Source organism: Erinaceus europaeus, chromosome 17, assembly GCF_950295315.1.
Source record: "Erinaceus europaeus chromosome 17, mEriEur2.1, whole genome shotgun sequence".
NCBI lineage: Eukaryota > Metazoa > Chordata > Mammalia > Eulipotyphla > Erinaceidae > Erinaceus > Erinaceus europaeus.
In genome coordinates this window covers 7,194,937-7,208,076 of record NC_080178.1, presented here as the reverse complement: position 1 = coordinate 7,208,076, position 13,140 = coordinate 7,194,937, and the positions used below count along the sequence as shown (strand labels likewise).

General features: G+C 49.2%; 1 protein-coding gene and 1 non-coding gene across 2 annotated transcripts; both read left to right on the top strand.

Annotated features, from left to right (window-relative positions):
• The first annotated feature begins 652 nt into the window (after positions 1–652).
• Positions 653–8,526, top strand: PRG3 (proteoglycan 3, pro eosinophil major basic protein 2). Its single transcript, XM_007519565.2, has 6 exons — positions 653–670; positions 1,624–1,764; positions 2,698–2,987; positions 4,046–4,177; positions 6,632–6,743; positions 8,364–8,526. Exons 2-6 carry the CDS (start codon positions 1,704–1,706, stop codon positions 8,420–8,422), a joined length of 654 nt encoding a protein of 217 aa, XP_007519627.1. The 5' UTR covers positions 653–670; positions 1,624–1,703; the 3' UTR covers positions 8,423–8,526.
• LOC132534130 (U6 spliceosomal RNA) lies at positions 7,637–7,739 on the top strand. The gene has a single exon (XR_009545808.1). It is a non-coding gene; the product is annotated as a U6 spliceosomal RNA (small nuclear RNA).
• Positions 8,527–13,140: the final 4,614 nt, after the last annotated feature.

The following is a 13,140-nucleotide window of genomic DNA, read 5'->3' as shown; positions in this document are numbered from 1 at the left end:
CAAAAAGCCTGAGTCTCCCCCCCCTACCCCACTACCTCACTCTTCTAGATCCTGTGGTCCCCACAAATTTGCTCAGATGTTGATCAGGGGAAGCTGGTCCTGGGGCTTCAAAGGGGGTGTTGTTCAAACAGGGGCACTTTAAGTTGGACAGTAGCAGGACCATGTGGTGGCTCAACCAGCTGAAAGCATATGTTGTCAGTGAGCAAGGCCCTGGGTTCAAGCCCCCAGGTCCCACCCGCAGGGGGAAAGCTTCACGAGAGGTAAAGCAGTGCTACAAGTATCTCTCTCTCTCTCTCTCTCCCTCTTCTCTCTTTTCTTTCTCCCTCTTTCTTCTCCCTCTTCTTTCTCTCTCAATTTCTGTTTCTATCACACACACACACACACACACACACACACACACACACACACACACACACACACACGGAGGTCTTCTGGGTTACTCCACAAAGTATCCACACCCACATCTGGCAATAGGTCCCAGAAAGCAGGTGTTCTGCTGACCCAGCAGAGAGCAACACTGAGGGGGGAGTAGGGATTGAGCAAATGTCTTATCACCAGCTCTTCCACCCCCTGCCCCAGCAATCATCCTGCCTCTTCCCACTTCCCCAAAAGCCCCCTATAAGGGTTGCCTCTGGGGGCACTGCTAGCGGAGGACACAGACTCTCAGGAGGTGAGTGTCATCACACCCACTCCAGGACCCAGCCCCCAACTGTGCAGGGATGAGGCCCCAGTTCCCAGGGTCTGGGAGGATCTTGCAAACACCATGGAAGCCTATTTTTAGGATCTAATGGCCACTGGTTTTCCTTTGCCTCTTTCCTTCTGGTCTGAATAGAAAGGAAGAGAGATGGAAGAAAAGAAGAAAGGAAGGGAGGGAAGGGGGGAGAAAAAGGAGGAAAGGACAAGGAAGGAAAGAAAGAGAGAGACAAAGAGAAAGGAAGGAACATAGAAAAAGAAAGAAAGGAAAGGAGGAAGAAATAGGCAGCACACTTGGTAGAGCATCAAGTTACGATGTGGAAAGCCCTGGGTTCAAGCCCCTGGTCCCTACCTGCAGGGGATGGTGGTGATGGGGAGCTTCATAAGTGGTGGAGAAGTGCTGCGGGGGTCTCTCTGTCTTTCTCTTTCTTTATCTCCCCCTTTCCTCTCAATTTCTTTCTGTCTTTATCCAAAATCAATCAATTAGAAATTAAATGTGACTAACTGCATAGAAAGAAAGAGAGAAAGGGGGAAGAAAGAAAGAAAAAGATAGAGAGAGAAGGAGAGGAAGGAAGGAAAAAGGAAAGAGAGAAAGAAAGAAATGAAGGAAGATGAGAGGGGAAAGGAAGGAAGGATTAAAGTCGGAAGGAAAGAAGGGAGGAACAAAGGAAGGAAGGAAGGAAGGAAGGAAGGAAGGAAGGGAGGAACAAAGGAAGGAAGGAAGGAAGGAAGGGAGGAAGGGAGGAAGGGAGGAAGGAAGGAAGACAGACCCAGGAGCTGTGAGCAGTTCTTGGGAAAAGGGGGCTTTTGTATTTGAACCAATAACTCTCCAGCTCCAAGGCTGCTCACTGCAGCGGGAGGAAGCCGGCTTACCTTCTCTGAGCCCACCAGCTAAGCAGACGCTGCCTCCCTGCTGTGTGCCACCGACAGGGACGGTGCAGGCAGGCGCTCAGGGTGTCCTGTCTGAGAGGAGGAAGGCGAAGCTGCATCCCCAACACAGGGCTGCAGATATGAAGTGTCCCCTGCTCCTGTCCCTTTTCCTGCTGGGCACCATTTCTGCTCTTCATCCGGGTAAGTCCCCCCTCATTCCTTCTCTACTACTTTTTCTTCCTCCCCTCTCCCCCATCTCTTTTTGTTATTACTCGTCTTCTCACAGGGCGAGGGCCACAGTCCCCTTCTTCATTTGACCCAGAATATCTCTGGCTTTATTTCTGGTGGGCTCAGTACTGTGGTCTGATTTTTTTTTCCCATCATAATTCCTTCACAAGGGAAAACAAAAACAAACAGGGGCCAAGTGGTGGTGCACCTGGTTGAACGCACATGTTACAGTGTGCAAGGACCCAGGTTCAAACCCCTGGCTCCCCACTTGCAGGGAGAAAGCTTTGTGAGTGGTGAAGCAGTGCTACAGGTGTCTCTCTGTCTCTCTCCAACTCTGTCTCTTCCTACCCACTCAATGTCTGACTGTCTCTATCCAATAAACAAAGACAACAAAAAACAAACAAAAAATCACCCACCACTGACAGGTGCTTCTTTTTTTATTTTTATTTTTTTAAGATTTCATTTTTGAGAGGGATGCAGAGAAAGACACAGAGATAAACATCAGAACACTGCACAGCTCTGGCTCTTGTGGTGCGGGGGATTGAACCTGGGACTTCAAAGCCCCAGGCAGGAGAGTCTTTTTACATAACCATTATGCTACCTACCCCCCCCCCCCGCCTGATGACAGGTGCTTTTTTTCTGCCCCAAACAACACCTGAGCAGTCAGCCGAAAGCCAGGTTGCCATTGATTCATGCATGTAATCCAGGTGCTATTATTACTGTTATTGTTTTGCCTTGTCCAACATGGAGGAGAATCTTCTAGTCTTCACACACACACACACACACACACACACACACACACACACCTGGCATCCCCAGGAAGGTTTGAGTAGAGGTGCTGAAGCTGGTTGTGGTCCTGGAGGAAGAGAGATACTAACCTGGTGGCCGGCTACCTCTTCTTCCCAGGCAAGGATGTCCCCCGTCAGGAGAGCCTGGAGCCTTGTGCCAGCCTGAGTCAGGACCTGCCAGGTTCAGGGGAGCAGCAGGGAGAGTTGGCCCTGCCTGATGAGATGACCCAGTCAGAGGGGGAGAACAGCCAAGACACTTTGGAAGATGAAGAAGACATGGATTCGGACCCAGGAGAGGACTTGCAGTGCCCCGGCGAAGAGGAAACTGTTCAGCTGCAGGGCAGTCCTGGGGCCAAGACCTATCGTTATGTGCTGGTGCTGAGACCCAGGAGGTTCAGAGGAGCTCAGGTAAAGGGCAAAGGGTTTCTGCAGAGTTCCCAGTAGGACAAAGGAGTGGAGTGAAATTTGTCAAAGGGCAGGGTGCATTAGGTCCTAGAGATCTTGCCAAAATACAGATGGTTTGACTTAACAAGTCATGGCAGGTTGGTGGTTTTAAAGTCTACAATTTCCAACAAATTCATAGGAGAGGATGATAGCTTTGATCTAGACACTGTACTTGGAGAACCACTGATTCGCACAGAAGACGCTGGTGTTAAATAAAACCTGTGTGAAATCTTGCCTCTGCTGCTCTCTTCTTGCTAGCTGGGCAAGTCACTGTTTCATTGTCCAGTGAAGGTGGGCAGTACCGAGTTCTTAGCATTGTGATGAGGATTAAAAAAGACAACACAGAGAAAGCATCTGGGATCGTCTTTGGGTCACTAAAATTGCACAGTAAGGGTTGGGGAGACGGCATAATGGTTCTGCAAAATGACTTCATGGCCGAGGCTCTGAGTTCTCTGGTTCAATCCCCAGCACCACCGGAAGCCAGAACTGAGCAGTGTTTGGGCAAATCAAATCAAGACAAGGGGGCTGGAGAATTAGCATAATGGTTATGCAAATTGTTTTCATGCCTGAGGCTCTGAAGTACCAGGCTCAAACCCAAGCACCATCATAAGCCAAAGTTGAGCAGTGCTCCATTAAAAGAGAGAGAGAGAGAGAGAGAGAGAGAGGCTGAAGAGGGAGAGGAAAGGGTGAGGAAGACTGCAGAATGGTTCTGCAAACAGACTCTCATGCCTGAGGTTCCAAAGTCCTAGATTTAACCCCTCTGGCACCATCAGAAGCCAGAGGTGAGCAGTCTTCTGGTAAAAATAAACAAATAAATTAAATTTAAAACCGGACAATAAGCCATTGCTATTGTTCTCAGTTCTGACATCATTTCCAGCAGTTCAGGGGGAAAAGTTGGAATGGAAGAGAGCCAGAGGATCCCTGATTCCTGACTGGAGAAAGGGGTGTGGGATCCTCTTATCGAAGGACCCCGGGGATTTGAGGAAGCCAATTCTCTCCCCCACCTCCACTTTTCTCTGCAGAATGTCTGCCGGCGCTGCTACAGGGGCAACCTTGTCTCCATCCACAACTACAGCTTCAACTACCGCCTGCAGGTCCTGTCCAGCCGGGTCAACCAAGCCCAGGTCTGGATTGGAGGCGTCATCAGGGGCTGGGTAAGTGTGGCAGGTGGCCGGGCAGAGGCAGTTCCTCCAAGGGGCCCAGCATAGACCTTGTCCCCCAGTGACCACTGCACTGTCCTCTGGCTTCATGCCAAGTGGCCTCAGACTCACAGCTTGAAATCTGTCATGGTGGATGTGTTTGCACCGAGGAAATAAAGGCTCTGTCTCTCTCGCACGTGCACCTTTTCCCTTCCTTCCTTCCCCCTTATCTCTCTTTTCTGTCAATCCTTCCTTCTCTTTCTTTATTTCCTTCCTTTTCATTCATTCATTCTCTCTCTCTCTCTCTCTCTTCCTTCCTTTCTCTCCCTTTCTTTTCTTTTTTCCTGCTTGCTTGCTCTTTCCCTCCTTCTCCCCCCCCTCTTTCTTTAGATTTCTTCCCTCCCCTTTCTGTCTTACTAAGCAGTTAGTCACATTTAATATTTAACTTATTTATTTATTATCCTTTAAGTTTGCAACTTACAACAAATCCAGAGGCAAATCTGACAGTACTGATCTGGAAGCTCTACTTGGAGAAACACTGATTCACAGGGAAGGCTTTGGAGTTAGATAAACTTGTGTAATATCCTGCCTCTGCCACTCTCTGTCTCTGGATAGAGACTACGAGAAATCAGGGGGGAACGGGGGAGGTAGAGAGGGACAGACAGAGAGACACCTGCAGCACTTACTCCCCTACAGGTGAGGACCAGGGACTTGAACCCAGGGCTATACAAATTATAGCTTGATGCTCTTCCAAGTGTCCTACTTTCTTCCTTTTTTCTTTCTTATTCATTCACTCTTTCTTCCTTCCTTTTCTTTCTTCCTTCCTTTCTTTCTTTCTTTCTCTCTCTCTCTCTCTCTGTTTTTGTGCTCTGTGTTATAGGGTGTTGGATATTACTCCCAAGTCAACTTTTTCATTCTTTCTATCCTAGGTAGATAGATTTGGGACTGAGACAGAGAAAGACAGAGAGGGAGACAACACAGCAACTCTCCACCATCTGTGAAACTTTTCCCTGGTGCTGTTTGGTTCTCCCATGTGGTGCTTGGGCTTTGCACTTGGTCAGGTGAGCACCCTATTGGTGAATTAACTCCAGCTGCTGAAGTTGGCAATCGTGACAAGTCAAGCCTCTTTCTTCCTTCCTTCTCACCTCTCCTGGGAGCTGGTTGTCGAGCATTTGTGTGCGCAGAGTAGGAGTCAGGACGTGGGTTCAATGCCCAGCTGGATCACTCACTAACTAAAAGATTTAGTGTCCTTCACTCACGGGACCCCAGGATGATGGGGAAATTATCACTGTTACACCTGCCACCGGAGTGTGGTTCACAGAAGAACAGTTCCTGCATCCCTGGTGGTTGGTTAGAAACACAATCCAAGGCTGATCAATGGCATACCAAGTTGAGCACATACATTAGCATGAGCAAGGCTCGGCTTTGAGCTTCTGCTCCCCACCTGCAGGGGGACACTGCAGGAGTGGTGAAACAGACGTGCAGGTGTCTCTCTCTCTCTCCCTCCCTCCCCTCCCTCCCACTGGTCTCAATTCCTCTCTCTCTCTCTGGCCTCCAGGGTTATTGCTGGGACTTGGTGCTGGCACTATGAATCCACTGCCCCTAGAGGCCATTTTTCATTTAATAGGACAGAGGGAATTAGAGAGAGGAGGGGGGAGGTAGAGAGGGAGAGAGACAGACACCTACAGACCTGCTTCACTGCTTCTTCTTCTAGTGTTTGCCCTTCTTCCGTAGCCAGTCAACAGCATCAGGTTGAGCCTGATGTAAAGTTTCGAGACCTCCTTTGAATCTGGAGAGGTGGCAGTCGTTGACTATGTGGGTCATAGTCTGTCTGTAGCCACAGGGGCAGTTCGGGTCGTCTCTGGCTCCCCAGTGATGGAACCCCTTGTAGGTGGGGAGTTGGGGGTTCGAACCGGATCCTTGCACAGTTCCTTGTGCTTCCTACTATGTGTGCTTAACCTGATGCACCACTGCCCTGCCCCCCCTTTATCTCTCTTTCTATCTAATAAAATAGCAAGCAAGAAAAAGGCTTCCAGGAGTGGTAGATTCATAGTGCTGGCACCACCCAGTAATAACCCTACTGGCAAATAAATATTAGATATGTTATCCAGGGGCCAGACGATGATGCCTTAGGTACAGAACATATGTTACTATGTCCAAGGACCCAGGTTCAAGTCCCCAACCCCCACCTGCAGGGGGGAAGCTTCAGGAGTGCTGAAGTAGTACTGCAGGTGTCTTTCTCTTTTTTTTTCTCTTCCTCTCTGTCTCCCCTTTCTCAATTTCTCTCTGCTTGCCCTCTCTCTGGCCTTGCTTGCAAACCCCTGGAGATAGGACTCAAGAGTGTCTGGCTGGTGGCACGGATGGTGAGGGTCTAGATGGATGACGTTTGCTGGACATGCTGTGGAGGCGCTAGATTGGTCCTTCTTCCCGGGCCTCTGCCCTCTGAGCCTCCCCCTCTCACCTTTCTAGTTCCTGTGCAAGAGATTCAGCTGGCTGGATGGAAGCAGGTGGAATTTTGCATACTGGGCCTCTGGACAGCCCAGGGGTGGGAAAGGCAGCTGTGTAGCACTCTGCACCAGAGGTGAGGGGGACCGGGGCCCAGGGCTGGGGCTGAATGGAGACCCCAAAACATTGTGACCCTTGGAGCAGCCTGGACATACCTCCCCAGACCCACATCACTCTCTATCCAAGAACCAAAAATGGGTGTGTGAGGAGGACTGAGACAGAAGGAACCCTCAAAGCAAAGCCAGGTGGTACATTCAGTAGAATTCTCGCATCACTGTGAGCAAGGACCCAAGTTCAGGTCCCCATCCCCTCCTGCAGGAGGGGCGGGGGGTGGGGGGAGAGCATCGTAGGCAATGAAGTGGTGTTGCGGATCTCTCTCTTTCTCTGGCTGTCTCCCTCTCTGTCCTCCCCATCCTTCTTAATTTCTCTTCTTCTTCTTTATTTTATTTTATTTTATTTTTTCCATTGCCACCAGGGGTATCACAGGGGCTCAGTGTTGGCACTATGATTCCACCAGTCTGGTTTTCTTTCTTTCTTTCTTTCTTTCTTTCTTTCTTTCTTTCTTTTCTTTTCTTCTGTACTTTTTTGTTTTCCCCTACTTTATTGGATAAGATAGAGAGAAAATGAAAAGGGGGAGATAGAGAGGGAGAGAGAAAGCTAGACACTTGTAGACCTGCATTACCACTCATGAAGCATCCCCCTCTGTAGGTAGAGGGTGGGGGCTTGAACCCAGGTCCTTGGGCATGGTAATATGTACACTTAACCAGATGTAACACTGTCCTCTTCCTCCCTCTAACTTAGTGAAAGAGAAAGACACATAGAAACCAGAACACTGCTCAGCTCTGGCTTCTGGTAGTACTGGGGATTGAACCTGGGGCCTAGGAGTCTCAGACATGAAAGTCTTTTGCAGAACTACTATGCTGTCTCTTCAGCCTTTCAAGAAAGAAAGAGAGATAGGAAGAAAGAGAAATGCTCGATTCAGGAGCACATATACTAAAGTTGGAACAATACAGAGAAGATTAGCATGGCCCCTGAGCAAGGATGACACACAGATTCAGTGTTCCATACTTAAAAGAGAGAGAGAAAGAAAAGAAAGAAAAAAGTCAGAATGTCTAGCAGGAGTGGTGGATTTGTTGTGCAGGCAACAATCCCAGGGATAAACCTAGTGGGACACAAAACACAAAAGAAAACAATAAATAAACAACAACAAAAATAGGTTGAGGTTGGGGGGCCCGACTTTCCCACTGATAGAGTCGCACTCAGGTCTGGGAGCTCCTTTCCTCCTCCGCCACCCCCCAAGCCCGCCCCCCAAAACATGAAGCTGTCTTGTGCGCACGGGGACGGGCTGCCCATCACCCACGGGCTCCGAAGGGCACAGGCACCAGTTACGAGGGACTTGGCTCAGACCATCCGTGCCAGGGTGGGGCGGCCACCCTCGAATCCCCGCCCTGCCCACCACCTGCGGGCTCAGCTCGAGACAAGCCACCGCCTCCCTCCCCTCATCTGCGAAATGGGGGTGGTGCCCTCACTCAACCATTCCTTGTTGTCTTTGTGAGGTGAAGTTAAAAGGAAGGACTCAGTCCCCAGAAAAGCCCCGGCTCACTACCGCCCTCTGGTGGCAGCCCTGGGCACATGGGCCGGTAGGCACCATGGACCAGCCTTGGCCTTGGCTGACAGCATCTCTCTCTGTTGCTAGGGGGCCACTGGCGGCGGGCCCGGTGCAAAAAGCGCCTGTCTTTCATCTGCGCCTACTGAGCCAGCAGCATCCAGACCCTGCGCTCCTCCTCTCACCCGGTTCGAAGCCCTGGACACTGGGCCTCCTCCCGCAGCGTTTCCTGGTTATAAATCCGGATTTTTCTCCAGCACTTCCTGACTCTTGTGTCTTTTTTGCTAGTTTGGGAAGCACCCCTTGGGCTGGAAAACCGTGGAAGCCCTCACCTTTCTTCTCTGCCTTTAAAATCTGCCGTGAGGGAAAGCCAGACACTGAGAAGCTGAGTACACCACGGGGGGGGGGGGGGGATGGCTCCCCAGCCCCCCAGATTCTGGGGGTAGGTTGAGTTTGGCGGGGGTAAGGGACATTAGTTCTTTTGTTTTGCTTGGATTCTGACTGGCACAAATGATGGGGTGGGAGTGGAGTGGTATTTTTTTCCAAAAAAGAGGTGATGGGAGTCGGGTGGTAGCACAGCGGGTTAAGTGCACGTGGCGCAAAGCACAAGGACCAGCCTAAGGATCCCAGTTCGAGCCCCTGGGCTCCCCACCTGTAGGGGAGTCGCTTCACAGGCGGTGAAGCAGGTCTGCAGGTGTCTGTCTTTCTCTCCCCCTCTCTGTCTTCCCCTCCTCTCTCCATTTCTCTCTGTCCTATCCAACAACGATGACATCAGTAACAACAACAATAATAATAACTACAACAATAAAAAAACAAGGGCGACAAAAGGGAATAATAAATAAATATTTTTTAAAAATTTTTAAAAAGAGGTGATTCCACGGATTCTAGAATTGGGATGAGGTAGTGAATCTGACCTGGGTGGGAGGGGAAAGTGGTCTTGTGGGGGGGGGTGTAGAGGGCAGCCCCAACGTTTCATTCTTCCAGATACCTCTGGGGCAGTCCCAAGGCTCCAGAATTTCATTTCATTTTATTTCATTTCTTTTTTTTGTCTTTTCTTCTCCTTTGTTTTCTTTTTCTTTTTTTCTTTTTTTTTTTTTTTACCAGATCACTGCTCAGCTCTGATGTGTGTTGGTGTGTGTGTGTGGGGGGGAGGGTTGTACCTTTGACCTGAGTTCCTCAGGCCTAAAAGTATTTTTGCATAACCATTATGCTACCCCCCAGCCCTCCCAACATTTAATTAATTAACTAATTAATTAATTTCTCTGGCTTCTGGTGGTGCTGGGGATTGAACCTGGAACCTTTGTCTTGAAAGTCTTTCTATATAACCATTATGCTATCTCCCCAGCCTTTCAGTTCCTTCTATAAGATATGTTTCCCAGTCCTTTCTCAGACTTGGGGATGGGAATGGAGCTATGCTTCCCACCTCCTCCATCTTTCTCCTACCCCCTCTTCCATAGAGAGGTCTCTAGAAGGAGTCTCCTCCCTAAGAAATCAGAAATCCTGGGGTTTACAGTCAACAATATTTATACCCCTTTCCCATATTAGGGAGCTGCTCTCTTCCCTGATCCAGCTTTCTGGTCCTTTTTCCAGACATGACATCATCTCTCCAGACAATAACTTGGATCCACTGGCATATCAGATTTCAGGCTCAGGGGCGAAAAGAAAAAGGAAAAAAAAAAAAAAAACTAGTATAGCCATAGGCCCTTTGGAAGCTATCTACAAAATGGAGGACCCCCGCCTTCCCAACTCTTCATCTGCACTATTCCAGCCCTTAGGTCCATGATTGGTCAACAATTTGTTTGGCTTTGTATGTTAACTCTCTTTTCAACCACCAGATTCCAGATGCTAGCATGATGCTAACCAGACTTCTCTGGACAGACAACTCCACCAATGTGTCCTGGAGCTCTGCTTCCCCAGAGCCCTGCCCCACGAGGGAAAGAGAGAGACAGCCTGGGAGTATGGATCGACCTCTCAACACCCATGTTCAGCTGGGAAGCAATTACAGAAGCCAGACCTTCTGCATCCCACAATGACCTTGGGTCCATACTCCAGAGGGCTAAAGAATAGGGAAGCTAGGGAGTCAGGCGGTAGCGCAGTGTGTTAAGCGCACATGGCGTGAAGCGCAAGGACCATCGCAAGGATCCTAGTTCGAGCCCCCGGCTTCCCACCTGCAGGGGAGTTGCTTCACAGGCGATGAAGCTGGTGAGTGGGTGTCTTTCTCCCCTTCTCTGTCTTCCCTTCCTCTCTCCATTTCTCTCTGTCCTATCTAACAACGACAATGTCAATAATTACTAACACAACAATAAAAAACACAAAAAGGACAACAAAAGAGAAAATAAATGAATATTTAAAAATTAAAATAAAAATAAAGAATAGGAAAGTTATCAGGGGAGGGGATGGGCTACAGAGCTCTGGTGGTGGGAATTGTGCCAAGCTGTACCCCTCATATCCTACGTTTTTGCCACTGTTTCCTTTTTATAAATAAAAATGAAAAACTTAAAAAGAAATCAGAAGTCCCAGGAGCTGGGTGGTTAAGTGCACGTGCCGCAAAGTGCAAGGATCCCGCCGCCCACAGGGGGTCACTTCACAAGCGGTGAAGCAGCTCTGCCGGTGTCTTTCTTTCCTTTTCTCTGGATTTCTCTCTGTCCTATCCAATGATAACTATAACTACAACAAGGGCAACAAAATGGGAAAAATGGCCTCCAGGAGCAGTGGATTTGTAGTGCAGGCACCGAGCCCCAGTAATAACTCTGGAGGCAAAAAAAAAAAAAAAAAAAAAAAAACAGAAATCTGAGAGTATGGCCAGCTGGGAAGAGTGTGGTCCCTCCTGGTGCTGTTAGCTCTCAGCTGGATGTTGGGCTCCAGGAAGGACCTGGGGTGCGGGTGTGGGTGGAGCAGGAAGCTCAGGTCCCAGGCTGTGTACTGAGAGAACCCAGTGTTGGAGGAGGCTTCCTGATTTCAGCTGGAGGTCTAGAAAGGAGGCTGCTTGGGGCTCAGTCCCTAGCAAGCCAGCTCTCACTGCTCTGCTTCTAAAGCAGAGGCACCTGGCAGGCAAGGCTCATATTTGGGTCCCTTTAGCAATGCCCTTGGAGCTCCTTGATGGAAACCATCCAGTCTCCAGTCCCAGCAGCCCAGGATCTTGTCAGCCAAGACAGGAAGTAACAGGAAAGAGGGGGAACCCTCTGCCCGGCCCCTGAGACTGAAGCTGGCATGCGTGGCACTGTCTGCAATAGGATCTCAACTTTCACCATTAGAGATTCATTCATTGGATTACTTAAGACCTTTTCAACTTGACCAGCCCTTGATTAAAGAGCCAGTTCTCTCGGATGAGGGAGCTCCTGGCAGTGCTGTCTGTTAACCCTCTAGGAGACTGACTTGTGGAGAAAGGTTTTGTGAGGAGAAACAAAGGGGAAGGGTGTATGCAGCTCACAGGACACTTGAGGTGGGGGGGGCACTGTGGAGAAGAGAATCCTTGAGCAAGGAGTTGGTGGGGCTGGGGAGGTAGCTCCTCTGCTCTGTCACGCACCTGGCCTGGGTTCGAACCACCAGTCCACAATGAAGGAAGCTTTGGTGCTGTGGTATCTCTCTCTCTGTCTCTGTCATTTTAAAAACAAGTTCGTTTTCTTTTTTAAAAAAATGTATTTATTTATTTATTCCCTTTTGTTGCCCTTGTTGTTTTTATTGTTGTAGTTATTATTGTTGTTTTTATTGCTGTTATTGTTGTTGGATAGGACAGAGAGAAATGGAGAGAGGAGGGGAAGACAGAGGTGGGGGGGAGAGAAAGACAGACACCTGCAGACCTGCTTCACCACCTGTGAAGCGACTCCCCTGCAGGTGGGGAGCTGGGGGCTCAAACTGGGATCCTCACATCAGTCCTTGCACTTTGTGCCATCTGTGCTTAACCTGCGGTGCTATTGCCTGACTCCCCTTATTTTTTTTAAGGAGACACAGAGAGAGAGAGAGAGAGGGAGAGGGAGAGAGCAAAAGAGAGGGAGAGGGAGAGGGAGAGAGACCAGAACATTGCTCAGCTCTGGCTTATGGTGGTGCTGTGGACTGAACCTGGAACCTCTGAGTGTCAGGCATGAGAGTCTTTTCATGGGGACTGGGTGGTGGTGTGCACACATTACCATTCACAAGGACCTAGCTTTGAACCCTCAGTCCCCACCTGCAGGGGAGATGCTTCAAAAGTGAAGTGGGTCTACAGGTGTGTCTTTCTCCCTCTCCTCTCAATTTCTCTCTGTCTTATCGAATAACAAAAAAAAAGAGGTGGAGGGAAGGGGGGATGGGAACCAGGAGCCAGCCCTGAGCCCTATCGATAACCCTAGTGGCAATAAAAATGAATGAATGCCACCAATGTGTCCTGGAGCTCCACTTCCCCAGAGACCCACCCTACTAGGGAAAGAGAGAGGCAGACTGGGAGTATGGACCGACCAGTCAACACCCATGTTCAGCGGGGAAGCAATTACAGAAGCCAGACCTTCTACCTTCTGCAACCCACAATGACCCTGGGTCCATGCTCCCAGAGGGATAGAGAATGGGAAAGCTATCAGGGGAGGGGGTGGGATATGGAGATTGGGTGGTGGGAATTGTGTGGAATTGTACCCCTCCTACCCTATGGTTTTGTTAATTAATCCTTTCTTAAATTAAAAAAAAGACAAAAAATGAATGAATGAATGAATGAATGAATGCAAGAATTTCTGTATAGCCAGAACACTCTCACACGTCTTCTGGTTTTTTGTTTGTTTGCTTGTTTGTAATTCTGTTTGTTGGTTTTTCGTCTGAAGAAGTCATTCTGAAGCTCTGGCAATGACAATGATAAAGTCAAGGTTCCAGACTCCAGACTTATGGAAGGTGTGGGTGGTAGCTC

Coding starts and splice junctions, on each gene's coding strand:
- PRG3 (XM_007519565.2), top strand. CDS start 1,704: ATGAAGTGTCCCCTGCTCCTGTCCCTTTTCCTGCTGGGCACCATTTCT. Junction 2,988..4,045: donor GGAGGTTCAGAGGAGCTCAG/GTAAAGGGCAAA, acceptor TTTTCTCTGCAG/AATGTCTGCCGGCGCTGCTA. Junction 6,744..8,363: donor TGTAGCACTCTGCACCAGAG/GTGAGGGGGACC, acceptor CTCTGTTGCTAG/GGGGCCACTGGCGGCGGGCC.